Source organism: Aspergillus candidus (assembly GCF_002847045.1).
Source record: "Aspergillus candidus strain CBS 102.13 unplaced genomic scaffold BDW47scaffold_22, whole genome shotgun sequence".
Taxonomy (NCBI): Eukaryota; Fungi; Ascomycota; class Eurotiomycetes; order Eurotiales; family Aspergillaceae; genus Aspergillus; species Aspergillus candidus.
In genome coordinates this window covers 123,195-136,401 of record NW_020194027.1, presented here as the reverse complement: position 1 = coordinate 136,401, position 13,207 = coordinate 123,195, and the positions used below count along the sequence as shown (strand labels likewise).

At 59.3% G+C, this 13,207-nt stretch overlaps 5 protein-coding genes across 5 annotated transcripts; all 5 read left to right on the top strand.

Moving 5' to 3' along the window:
* The first annotated feature begins 184 nt into the window (after positions 1–184).
* Positions 185–2,394, top strand: BDW47DRAFT_105702 (Zn(II)2Cys6 transcription factor). Its single transcript, XM_024812621.1, has 4 exons — positions 185–1,026; positions 1,088–1,401; positions 1,463–1,596; positions 1,657–2,394. The coding sequence occupies exons 1-4, from the start codon at positions 585–587 to the stop codon at positions 2,342–2,344; spliced, it is 1,578 nt and encodes a 525-aa protein (XP_024672046.1). The 5' UTR covers positions 185–584; the 3' UTR covers positions 2,345–2,394.
* A 369-nt stretch (positions 2,395–2,763) lies between these two features.
* Positions 2,764–4,872, top strand: BDW47DRAFT_105700 (DUF614 domain protein). Its single transcript, XM_024812620.1, has 2 exons — positions 2,764–4,260; positions 4,326–4,872. The coding sequence occupies exons 1-2, from the start codon at positions 3,486–3,488 to the stop codon at positions 4,556–4,558; spliced, it is 1,008 nt and encodes a 335-aa protein (XP_024672045.1). The 5' UTR covers positions 2,764–3,485; the 3' UTR covers positions 4,559–4,872.
* A 177-nt stretch (positions 4,873–5,049) lies between these two features.
* Positions 5,050–8,168, top strand: BDW47DRAFT_131705 (pH signal transduction protein PalH). The gene is made up of 2 exons (XM_024817376.1): positions 5,050–5,439; positions 5,566–8,168. Exons 1-2 carry the CDS (start codon positions 5,331–5,333, stop codon positions 7,764–7,766), a joined length of 2,310 nt encoding a protein of 769 aa, XP_024672044.1. The 5' UTR covers positions 5,050–5,330; the 3' UTR covers positions 7,767–8,168.
* Positions 8,169–8,627: 459 nt separating this feature from the next.
* Positions 8,628–10,714, top strand: BDW47DRAFT_117546 (uncharacterized protein; the record flags this gene model as incomplete). Its single annotated transcript, XM_024815091.1, has 4 exons — positions 8,628–8,669; positions 8,750–8,953; positions 8,993–9,793; positions 10,355–10,714. 4 exons carry the CDS (start codon positions 8,628–8,630, stop codon positions 10,712–10,714), a joined length of 1,407 nt encoding a protein of 468 aa, XP_024672043.1.
* A 744-nt stretch (positions 10,715–11,458) lies between these two features.
* Positions 11,459–13,115, top strand: BDW47DRAFT_30987 (flavohemo protein). Its single transcript, XM_024818721.1, has one exon. It carries the CDS (start codon positions 11,564–11,566, stop codon positions 12,923–12,925), a length of 1,362 nt encoding a protein of 453 aa, XP_024672042.1. The 5' UTR covers positions 11,459–11,563; the 3' UTR covers positions 12,926–13,115.
* The last annotated feature ends 92 nt before the right edge of the window (positions 13,116–13,207 follow it).

Here is a 13,207-nt window from a genome sequence, read left to right as displayed (position 1 = left end):
CACCACCAATCATCCCACAACGTGGTCGAACGGGAGGGACGGGATGATATCCGGTTGATCAACGCCCGTGCTGTGAACCATCAGTATACTACGTAGTAGTTTTTTTAGAAAATTATGAGGTGAAGGGGGAAGGGATAAGGGATACAGGCACGGCATGTCCACCGCGTCTCCAGGTTTTATGGATCTCCATCCCCTCTGGATTATGTGGATACATACCATGTCGATCCAGTAGTCAATAAACTCGCTGACATCCCGGTGATCTTCAGGAAATAAGGATCAACTGTCATCTCTAAATATATCTCTATCTTTATATATATATCTATATATATAGACCTGGAAGTTGACGACCTTTCCCCATTGGGAGAAAACCATGGCCAAGACCCGGGGTGGCCTGAGGCTCGCCAATGAGTGCCTCCCATTTCGCTCCCCGCAGGATCCATCCATGAACTCCGCCACGCCGTCAATATCGCCGTCAATTTGTCAGTTCGCCTGTTCGTCAGTATCGTCGGGCCCAAACGGTCTGGGAGACGGGCATATATTGGGGATTGTCGCCCTGTCTCCTTCAATCTAGTCAACTGGACACCATGCCGTCGATGATTTGCACGGCTAGCATGAAATCCCAACGATCAACATCCTCCTCCTCATCCACATCTGAAGTACGGCCGCCCCGCCGTCGACAATGCTGGGAATGTCTCCGTCGTCGACTGGTCTGTGACTTTGGCACGCCAACCTGCAACAAGTGTCGTGCAGCGGGGGTGACCTGTCCGGGGTATGGAGAGAAGAAGCCCCTCAAGTGGATCGCCCCGGGGAGGGTCAACTCGCGCACGCGACAACGACGTCGTCCACCGGCCAGCGAGTCCGAGGAGAGGGGTCAGATAGCCTCGCCCAATCATGCCGCCCTCGTCGCAAAGGATCCGGATCCGCCGTCCGGTTCCTGCAGTTCGGAACGGGCCGTCGTCAAATTGACCATCCCGCGCCTGCAGTTGGGAACCGAGGCCAACGCGGTCGTCCAGGCCGCGTCGTACTGTAAGCCGGAGGAACAGGATGAAAGAGACGAGTCCTTCCCCTCCCACTAACCGGACGTTAGATAATGCCTGCATCTATCCCAGCTTCGCGGCCTTCCATCAGTTAGCCCCCAACCCATACATCACGCGCTTCTCCCACGCCGTCATCCCGCATCTCCCCCCGGCCATGTGCCACCTGTTGGTCTGTCTCGCCTTGGGCCATCGCATACAGAGTCTCATGCTCAACACCGACTACGGCGCCCTGATCGAGGTGCGATCCCGGCTGTACCACCACCGAGGGATGGCTATCCAGCTCCTGGCCGACGCCATCGGCAACGCCATCACCCGGACGAGCGACTTGACCATCGCTAGTGTCCTGATGCTCTTATTTACCGATGTGAGCAGTTCGTCTTCTTGTGGATTATGGCGATGCTTTGCTAACGCCTTCATTCGTCCAGGCACGGCAGTCTCTCTCGTCCAACTGGCGCCATCATTGTGTCGGCGCAAACGAGCTGATCATGCTCCGCGGCGGCCTACCCGAATTGTATCGCTCCTCGCCGGCCTTAAAGCAATCGTTGCTGTACTTCATCATGTAAGCGCCCCAGTTCCCCCATTTACCCACCAAGTTCCCTAATGATGGCGAATTGTGCAGCATCGGCGTCATCGGCAACACCACCACCCCCCCAGCGGACCAGATCGCCGCCGCGTCCCACGTCCACCTCATCGATTTCGTCGCCGAGATCTACGGCGATGGCCTCTTCCCCGTCCTGCCCTGCCCCCCATCCCTTTTCCGCAACATCATCGAGATCAACCACCTGCGATCCCTCGCCATGGACCCCGCCTGCGTCCGCGAGCCGCTCCAATCCGCCGCCCAGGCCCTCCTCGACCGCATCAGCGTCTTCTCCCCTCACCAGTGGTCCACGGCCAACGCAACCGCAACCTGCCACGACGAGTGGCTCCTTCTCGGCCGCATCTACCACTCTGCCGTCTCCCTCTTCGGCATCGCCGCTCTGCAGAGCGCCGGCCTGCTCCCTGCCGCGCCCCTCCTCGAGGCCACGCGCGCCGCCCACGCCCGCGTGCTCTTCCTCCTCCTCCGTCGCGCCATGCGCTCCCACCCCATCCAGAAGGGTATGGTGTGGCCGCTCATCGTCGCCGGCGTCGAAGCCGCCAATGCCGGTCCCGCGGATCGGGCCTTTGTGGACGAGCAGCTGACCGAGATGAGTCGCGATCTCGGTACCCCCGTGCCGCTGCAGGCGAAACCGCTGTTTCAGCGATTCTGGGGGTCAGAGAATGTGGAATGGGACGATTGTTTCGACCGGTCGCATGTGTTTGTTGTTTGACCGGATTTATGGATACGGCGATTTCAATTTTGGACTTGAGTAGCGTGTATATACCATGGCATCTTTTCCTTTTTTTTTTTTTTCTTTTTGTTTCCTATGATTATACGATTCGCCTGGCATCCAGCATGCACTCAGCATGCAAAGAGATGTCCGTGGTCGGGGTATGGACCGCTGCAGATATTGATCATCCATACATAGATGGCGCGATAGAAATCGAACCAGACATCCTGTACAATATAGTCAGTATGTAGTCCCATCGGCCCCGTAACTCACTCGAGTCGAGTCATTCCTCTACAAATCACAGAGTCCACGATCGACAAAATACCACCAGAGGCGCCGCCACCATCGAACTAACCCACTGCCCTAGTCGTTCGCGCCCATCACATCCCGACGGACATCCCCATCACAGACAGCCCGGCGGCATTGCGGCGCAGTTCAACCCGACCGACAGGAGATTCGCGCCCTGTTATTGGCACAGACCCGTGTGACAAGGGAGACTCCGGTGATGTGATGAGAACCTGCAGATGGGTCGGCCCCAACGGGATCTTCCGAGCCTGGCTGCCATCTTTCGTCCCTGACTGGTCTCTACCGTGCACTAAGTGGTTTAGCTCTTTCTGCCTCTCTGTGGGTGTCTCTCTCCTCCCCCGCAGGAGCACTGCTGAGTGAGATTCTCTCGCGATGGACCCCTTGGATTGGTTAGGTCGCTTGGCTGGTTGAGTGCCTGGTATCTGGTTGAAGTAGTCGGGTCGTTTCTCTCCCCGGTTACAACTTAACTTACGCATTCTGCGGACTATTCCATCCATCATCCCCTTTTGCCTTCCCCATTTTACTTGTTGCCTGACGAGAGTGACTTCTCCACATCGATGCTCTCCCCCGGTGACTGTCTGATTCGGTGGAGGGCTGGTTAGTGCGTCATCGGTTATCGCTCCGGAGAGACTGCGTGAGCGCTTGGGATAATTCTATCCACCATCGCGACCGGGTTCTGTCACTGTTTTCAAGTCGAACATTCTTTTCTTTTCTTTTCTTGTTTCCCTTTTCCTTTTATCGTTTGCTATTTCAGTCCCTTTTTGTGTCGACTTAATTCGTACCTGGTGTTATATCTATCCGCTGGGGAACATCACTGTCCACCAATCGAGCCATCATGAGTAGGGGCCTGCATTTGGATACCAATTTCGGGGCCAACCCGAGCAACCCGAGGTATTCCTTTCTGGAGACCCCGCTGGAAATGCATGCGCCCGGCCAGCAGAGCTTCCGCACAGAAGAACGGCCGCCCCAGTCTCTGCCACCGCAGCAGACAGAGCGTCCGACCGTGATCGAAGAGACTCCGCAACCAGTAGTGGACGAAAAAGCGCACTCACACCATGGCCCCGAGCCCAGGAGTCCCGATATCCAACAGCACCCGGCGAACTACGCCCCCTTCGCCGACGAGGTGCCACTGTCGCGACAGCCCCAACAGGCGGCTCCCGACTACCCGTATGGGAGTCCCCCGTCGTCTCCCGGTCCGCTGCCGATCAAGACGGGACACGAGATCCCTGACCATGCATCGAGACTCCAGATCGCACCCGTCGTGCCGGATGCGAATCCCCTGCAGTCACCCCAGCTGGCGTATTTCCCTCCCCCGACCGCCACTGAGGTCCCACGCACTCCTGCGCCGGGCAACATGTTGGCATACCACCAACCCGGGCAAGCCACCCACCCGAACCAGGAGATCCAAGGCGGTACTTGGAGCCACAGCCTGTGTGACTGTTCCAATATCTGGACGTGTTGCATCGGACTGTTCTGCCCCTGTATCCTATACGGAAGAACGCAGTACCGCCTGTCGAGGAAATCCCGCAAGGAGGACCCGACGAACATGCTGGGTTACGAGACCTGCAATGGATCCTGCACGGGCATGGCCTTGCTGTGTGGCTGTCAATGTGAGTAGACGAGCCTTCCCGACCCAACTCCCTGACGAGTAGTACGCTGACCGCAATCCACCTAGGGCTCATGGCGACCATCCAGCACTCGCGGACGCGCAAAGCATATGGGATCCAGGGCGATATCATGTCGGACTGTGTGCGAGCCACCTGCTGCACCTGCTGCACTCTCATTCAAGACGAGTCCGAGATCCGGAAACGAGAAGAAGACCGTGCCAAGGCAGCGCAGGCCACGGGAGCCGCGCTGGTATCCCCATACTCTGCTCCTCTTCCGATGACGTACGGGCCCGCCCCGTGAGGGGAGCTATTGGTCTAGAGACGACTGGTTTCCGTGATGTGATGGATGTCGCATGGTTGTTCCTTTCTTTTGATTTCTTCGTCGTCTCCCTTTTATATACCCCTTTTGATGGCATTTTCTCTTCAATACTTGAATATAGTCTCCTGTTTGCTTTGTGCAATCTTGTCCGGGCGTATCCACCTGCCCTATTTTGGTTACCGTGGAGCTGTTGGTGACTCCATTGCAATGTCTGTCATTCACTGGCGTTGACTCTGTCCACGAAAAAAACACGTTGTTAATGTTCTGTACCTAATCACCCAAGTGTGTGTATAAAAGAGAAACCGTCGTTGTATACGCAGATATCAGAGTATAGAAGTCGGGACAGAAATAGTAGGCGGTGAGGGCTGGTGGCGGATCACTGCCGCCTCAGGCTCCAATCGCCCCCTCTGATCGCAGCACGGAGTAAATCGCCATCTCCACCACAACTCTCACCTCGAGACAACATCTCTCGTGAACGGCTACTTGACTCCCTCTATAGTTCCGGTGGCTGGGTTGCTTTCTTGCTGTTTCGTACTTTCGACGTACTTTCGAAACCACTGTGATTGGTACGGTAAAGCCCTTGATTTGGTCTATCAACCGACTGTCGGACATTGCATCACAACATTCGGGGCAGCGAGAAGGGCGCAAATCGCACGCCGACCGGCGATTCACGACATGTATCCCCTACAGATGGTCTTATAGGGAATCCCGTCTGCTGCTTCGACCGGTGTCAATTGAGGGGCACCGTCCGAATATGGGGGATGATGGTCATCTGGCTCCCCGCCAGATCTGGGCGAACCCGACGACGACCAGTACAAAATCGTACGAACCGGGCTGTACTCCTTTCTTATTACCCAGTGATGGTATGTCAAACCCGGGATCAGTCGCTCAGTTGTGGAGGGTGCGGTTATCCGGAGAAGATCGGGCTGTTTCCTGTCCCCATGCGATGCGACTGGACGACCCCATGCGCTGTGTTAACGCGTTGCCAGGCCTCCTCTATTTCAACAACACATATGCAATAACCCTCACCGCGAATGGTGTCTACGAACCGATCTGTACTGGTGGACCGCGGCCGCCGAGTCACGCGAACCCGAACCTTGATACCCGCGATCCCTTTTATTCCTCCGTGATTCCCCAGCTGTACGCCATCGGCTGTGCCACTGTTGTCAGCTATCTACTCGTCATTATCCTCCTTATCACCCCACGCACATTCTATGTTGGCGGCCCCGGGGGTGGCGCCAACTTTTTGGGTCGTCATGGCATGATTAGCGGTTCCTACAGCGGCAATTCTTCCGTCGTGGGCGTCGGGGGGCGCCCATGGCTGCAGAAGGTCGCGGCCCTCCTGGTCGCCATATCCCTCACAATAGCGACGGCAGACTCGTTCCGTGTCGCTGAACGGCAATACATCCATGGGTTCTCCGATGCCGAGGCGCTCTCCGCGGAGGTGATTGACGGGATGGAGATTCGCGTGGTTCGGGTCATATCCAGCACGTTTCTCTGGCTCGCGCAGGTCCAAACGCTCATCCGATTGTTTCCTCGACACAAGGAGAAAATCATGATCAAATGGGCGGGGTTCGCCCTGATTGTCTTGGACACGGTATTTAGCTGCCTGGATAAGTTTCACGCCCAGTCAAACACAACACGACCGCGGCTTTACGAGGATGCGATCCCCGCTCTCAGCTACCTCTTCGAGCTCGCACTCAATCTCCTCTACGCCGCCTGGGTCATCTTCTACTCCTTGTCGAAACATCGATTTGCCTTCTTTCATCCGAAAATGCGGAACATCTGCCTGGTGGCGCTCTTGTCCCTCTGCGCCGTGCTAATTCCCGTCGTGTTCTTCGTTCTGGATATCGCCAAGCCCGAATGCGCTGGCTGGGGGACTTACATCCGTTGGGTCGGATCGGCGGCGGCGAGCGTCGTCGTCTGGGAATGGGTGGAGCGCATTGAGGCCCTAGAGCGCGACGAACGCAAGGATGGCATCCTTGGGCGGGAGATCTTCGACGGCGACGAAATGCTGGAGGTGACGCCGTCCGAGGAGGTGGACTGGCCTCGCCAGGCGTCGAATGTCCCCAATCGAGGTGGGGGAACCGGCGCTTCGTCTGGCTGGGGAGGGATGATGGGCCTGGCGCATCGACCGTTGCGGAACCGGGTCGTCTTTCCCGGCATCGGCCGTCCCGATCTGGAGAGCAACGCAGCGGGCTCCCGGCGTCGGCGACCGGCGCGTCCCACACCTCCGCCCGCCGCGGTGACCCCCGTCAGCCGCGCCGACACGACCAGCGCGGCGAGCACGGTGTACAATGTTCACTACCACCCGGTTTCCAGCCCCACGCCGCCCGCAACCATGCCTCACATGGACGAGGCGGAGGAGGAAGAGCATGACCTACACGCGACGGCGGCGGACAAAGAGCTATCGAGCACCCTGGACGGGAGACCGGGCGACGACCTCGCCCACCACGGCCTCTCCGCGCAGGACACTCGCGAGCACTCGCCACAGATTATCCGCACCGACCCCCGGTGGCGGACCTTCTTCAACGCGTTCCGCCGACGACGTGCATCCCTGCCCCGGGAAGTCGCCTCGGCCCAGGCATACGAGGAGCCCCATCGGAGATCCGAGGAATACGACCCGTTCATGGAGCACCAGGACGAGCCCCCGCGGTCGCGGATGGATCACCTCATGCCGTTCCCCTGGAGAACCCCGCCCGGGTCGGGTCGGCCGGGGTCCGACACCCCCTTACCCGTCACCGTCATCCCCGCCCGACGACGCGGCCCACACGCCTGGTCGCACGAGTGGTCCAAGGACCCCAACCTCCTCGGGCGGCCCCCCAGTCCGCGGGCGCGCTCCAACCGTCCTGACCTGCCGGTGCGGGTGATCCAGCCGCAGACCCAAACGGCCGCCCCGTGGGAACCTCCCAGCGCCGGGGAGTTCGGCCATGGGGACACCCAGTTACGGTATGACCCCGACGCGGCGGCCCTGATCGGCCTGGATGACCATCACTCGGATCGGGGTTCGGCGCAGCATGGAGAGATTCCAGAGGATCGCACGACCACCAGCGGGCCCTCGCGACCCTCGGCCTCCACCGGACCCTCCCCCGCCGGTTTCGACTCCGCGTCCCCTCCGGTGGACCAGCATACGGACGGTCGGCCCTCGCGATCGGACGATCTGCACGATGACGCATCCCACCCGGGCTAGGGTTCCTTCATCATCTTCCACGGCAGTCCCTGGCCGACGTTCTCACCGCGTTGGAGGTGTTGAGGGGTTGCGATTGCATTCATCTTTCTTCGTTCGATTCCATTCGGTGCTCTCTGATATCCTGGTCTTTTCTTCCTCTGGATTTAGCACGGTGTCTGGAGATATATAAATTTTTTTCTTTCTACATTTCCCTTTCTTGTTGTGGTTTCTCCACTGGGTCTAGGTCTTTCTGTCCTTCCCTTGGGCATCGGGTGGACTGGTTTTTGGGTATGGTAAGGTATTGGGTATATTCTATTGAAATGGGCGTGCCGGGGACATGAATTAGGTCCGAATTGATCTCTATGACTTGTCTGTATATATATCAAATCTATCTGTCTACATAATGATAATCTTTCATGATACTTCTTGACTATTTCTATTGATTGTGGGCCTATTCTCTGTAGTCTGTGCTGCTGACTGTGCACTGCATAACTCCAACTTCGCTCGGGCATCTGCTGCTCCGACCGCCAATCAGAACCCGCCATTTTATGCTATGATTTTCTCTTTGTCTCCAACTTTCTCAGGCTCATATCTCACTCCGGTCATCTTCATCGCCATGACCTCCTCTCTCCGGTCTTTGACTTGACTCGTTTCTACTTCTTTCACTGTTCATATAGGCCGATCCCCTTCTTCCTGCGACAGTTGATCGATCCGACCGATCGATCGATACCCCATTGCCCCGCCACGCTCATCCTCCCCCAGACGTAGCGCCTCAGTCCATGCCGCGACATCCTCACCTGGGGGCGTCGCGTCATGGCGACCGTCAATCGGAACATGTTTGATACCGCTGTCACAGTCGATCGGCCGCGTGGAGGCTCATTGATGGCCTTACCGCTGAACCTGATCGCGACGATCATCTCCCACGTACGTTGGTCCCTCCGGTCCCCCGGAAGGTCGGATCCCACAGCAGACGGAAGGCTGACTTGGGCGTTGGGGACGACCAGGTGGATGACCAAGGCGACTTGGCTCGTATCTGCCGAACGTGTCGCGTTCTGAACTACATGGCCCTTCCCGAACTCTACAGGCACATGATCCTCACCTCCTACGACCGCATCCGATACCGCGACGAGCAGCCCGAGGGTATGGGCAGCGCGAGTCCCTTCACGATGGGACTGAATGCCGTGATCACGCGACCGTTCGCCACGCTGGTGCGGTCGCTGACGCTGCGGGGCGACTGGCGCGAGCAGGAGCTTGAGGAACACGCGCGCGTGGGCCGGGTGCCGGACGCCTCGATGCTGTTGAACGTCGCGGTGCGGGCGGCGGTGGATCGGATGACGGACCTCGAGAGCTTCAGCTGGGAGCTGAGCACCAAGATGCTGGAGACGGTCTACCAAGGCCTGGCGCAGCGGCCGCGTCTCCAGTCGCTGACGCTGCGCTTCCCGTCCAGCCGGCACCCGCGACCGACGATCGTCATCCCGGCCATGCCGCACCTGCGGCACCTGAAGGTGACCGACATCGACCCGCTCTGCTATCCGGACGACATCTCGACGCTGCTGTTCCACTGCCGCAAGCTGCGCGAGCTCAAGATGCACTGGTCGCCACGGATGCGGAACGCGCAGGAGCCCAGTGTCAAGCTGCACGACTACTTTCGCAAGTGCATCACGGCGCGGCGGCCGCTGGCGTTGAAGAAGCTCGGGCTACAGAACCTATATGCGCTACACAGCGAGGAGTTCAACCTCGCCTTCGACCCCTCCACCTGCGAGGACGTGACGATCCTGAGCAACACCGGGTCTGAAAGCCCCTACTTCATGAACACCTTTGTCGACAGCACTTGGCCCACCGCGCCCCCCAACACCCGGTTGCGCATCAAGAGTGTGCGGCAGGATAATACCTCGCGACGCCACGTCGAATTCCTCCGCTCCTTTACGGGGCTGGAGCGGCTGTACTTCGTCAGCGCGACGGGCGCCCAGGATACCGACCACGTCAACAACCCCCGACGCCCGGCACGCCTGACAGAGGAGGGGCTGGCCCAGACGGATGGTGCCACCGCGCCCCCGCCCCCGCCCCCGCCTCTGAGCCCCGCGAATTCGCCCGGCCTGCAGGCCAGCATCCGCGACAGCTACCTCAACGTCATCGGCACGAACCACGCCACCAGCCTCCGACATCTCCTCCTCCCCGCGCACTGGCCCCTGTCCGCGGGCGCGGTCGCCCGCCTCATGCACACTAGCCCGCAGCTAGAGCAGCTAGGATTCGCCAGCGACAAGTCGGGCATCGAATCCCTCGGGCTGCTCATCCCTTTTCTCCGCAAGTTGGAGGTGCTCCGCCTCCTCGTGCCGACGGGGCCCGGGAACCCGACCCCGACCCCGCGGGGGGTGCCCGGGCGCGGGGCCGGGCACTGCTCGGACCCGGGGTCGGCACGCACGCTGGCCGAAGTGGTGGAGACCGACGACCAGATCCTGATGGACCTACTGAGCGAGGCGCTGGGGGACCCGCAGACGTTCAGCCAGCTCAAGATCATCGGGCTCGGACACAAGGGGTTCCAGCTGGGTGGGTACTACACGATTCCCGTCAGCGCAGTCGTCGACCGCCCGGTAGAATCGCAGTGCCAGTCGCAGTCGCAGTCGCAGTCTCAGACTCCCACGGGGACCGCGCCCCCAACCAACAGCACCACGCCCGAGGACGGACGGGCGACGACGGCTTCCCCGGACTCCCGTGGGGCCGCCCACCCCGGGGATTCCAAGCTCTCCATTCCGCGTCCGCAGCCCCCGTCGTTGCTGGGCAAACGCCAGCGGGAAGACGAGCACGTGTGGGCTGGAGACCCCGCCACGGACACAGACTCCCCCATCATCTGCATGCCGCCCATCCTGCCCACCGCGGACGGACGACTCTGGCGGCGGCAGGTGAAACGGGTGGGATGGGAGACGCTACGGCGTTGGGAGATCTGGGGGCTCGACACGCAAGAGCTGTGAGGCTGCCCTCCCATCTATTCCTGATTCTCCAAGAACTCTATAATCTTCGTGTCCTGTACATATAGAGTCGTTAAATATATCAGATACCCGTTGGACACCCCATCCCGACCACTATCACGTGCGGCCTGAGGCAAACATCGGGCCGATCCGGTGCAGGCTCAGTCTAACCCCATCCGGTTAGTGTCGCCTCGGGGTTTGCTCGGCAGGAAAACAAGACATGGGAATAACTTCATCTTCTAACCTCATGGTCGACGCATACTGATATCAGAGACTCAGGAGGTATGATGCCCTCCGTCGTGATGGAGCCCTGCTCATCCTGGCAGGCAATGCTTCAGTATAACGTAACTCAATGAGTCGGTCGCGCCCCCTGTCGTCACCCGTGGAACAGACCAGTCGACGCCCCGGCAAATGGCATGACACTCAGCCACCGACGGTCCGGGTGGATCTCACCGACCCATCTCATTCGTCCCAACCTACAAACCCTCTAGTTCGCCTCTATCAAATTCTTCCCCGCGGAGATCCTTTGTCCTCTGCCGAAACCCCGGTCTCTTGGATTCGGCTTCGGGGGAGCCCGACAGGCTTGGGATTGGGATTCAGGGCCAACCACATGGATGGAAAATTCAAGATGAAAGCCCTCGTGGTGGACGCTCGGGAATTTCCCGGCGAGGTTGACCGTGTTGTTTTCTTGATTTTCTGGTGATTTCTTTTCTAATACATATTTTTTTTCTTTTCCCTTGTCTATATAAACCTGGTCAGCCCCATCTTCTCGCCACTCTCTTTCTGGTTCACCATCCTATTGTCTTTCCTTTGTGATTCCATCCAATTGACCGGATCAAACACACCTTCACCATGAACCACCGCTCAGTTACTATCGCAGCCCAGGTGGTCATCACCTCCGCCCTGGGCTACTACCTCTACAAAGCCATTAGCGCGCGACGCCAACTCAATGCCAAACCGGCCCAGTCGGCCGTGACGGCGCCGCTGACCCCTGAGCAGATCGCGCTCATCAAGGCCACGGTCCCCGTGCTGGAGCAACACGGCGTCACCATTACCACCGTCTTCTATCGCAACATGCTGGCCGCCCACCCCGAGCTCAATGACGTCTTCAACGCCGCCAACCAGGCCAACGGCCACCAGCAGCGCGCCCTGGCCGGCGCCCTGCTGGCCTACGCCTCCCACATCGACAACCTGGCTGTCCTCGGCCCCGCCGTCGAGCTCATCTGCAACAAGCACGCCTCCCTCTACATCCAGCCCCGCGACTACGAGATCGTCGGCAAGTACCTCCTCGAGGCCATGGGCGAGGTCCTCGGCGACGCCCTGACCGACGACCTCCGCAACGCCTGGGCCACCGCCTACTGGGCCCTCGCCAATCTCATGATCGACCGCGAGGCCGCCCTCTACCGGGCCAGCCACGGCTGGACCGACTGGCGCGACTTCGTCGTCGCCCGCAAGGAGCCCGAATCCGACGAGATCACCTCCTTCTACCTCCGCCCCGCCGACAACCGGCCCCTCCCGCCCTTCAGCCCGGGCCAGTACATCTCCGTCCGGGTCAACGTCCCCGAGCTCAACACCCTCCAGCCCCGCCAGTACTCCCTCAGCGACCAGCCCCAGCCAGACTACTACCGCATCAGCGTCAAGCGCGAGTCCGGCCGCCAGCCCCAGCACCCAGGCTACGTGTCCAACGTGCTCCACGACCGTATCCAGGCCGGCGATACCGTGCAGGTCTCGCACCCCTTCGGCGACTTCTTCCTCTCCGCTCAAGACTCCACCCCCACTGCCCCCAAGCCCACGGCCCCAGTGGTCCTCCTCTCGGCAGGCGTCGGCCTCACCCCGCTCATGTCCATGCTGAACACCACCATCAGCAGCTCCCGCCGCATCCACTTCATCCACGGCTCGCGCTCGAGCTCCGCCCGCGCCTTCCACGCCCACCTGCAGGCGCAGGCCGCTGCCTCCCCCCACCTCAAGGTCACCCTGTTCACGAGCCAGCCGGCTGCAACGGACAAGCAAGGCGCAGACTACCACTTTGCTGGCCGCGTCGACCTCGACAAGCTCGACCCTAAGGAGGACCTGTTCTTGAATGACCCCCGCACTGAGTACTACATTTGCGGACCTGAAGGTTTCATGACGGATGTGGCGGCTGCGCTGGCGAAGAGACAGGTTGGGTCGGAGAGGATCAAGATGGAGTTGTTTGGGACGGGGGGTGTGAATTGATTTCTCCCCCTTTTCCTCTGTATCTTTTTTGTTGATTGCTTGGATTGATTTGCGTGCATTGCGGCGCGGATAGCTGTATATTACTTGGTTGCTGCTGTAGATATATTAGAAATACCCCTCTCTTTCAATACAAAATAATCATATGGATTATTGATCAAGTCTTAAATCTGACTGTCGTCCTGGATATGGGAGTTTGTAGAGATATCCTGATCCAACGGATTAGGGGGTAGACTTTCATCTCTACTATACGAGTAATCTCCTGTACGTGCCCAAGTTAGTTCA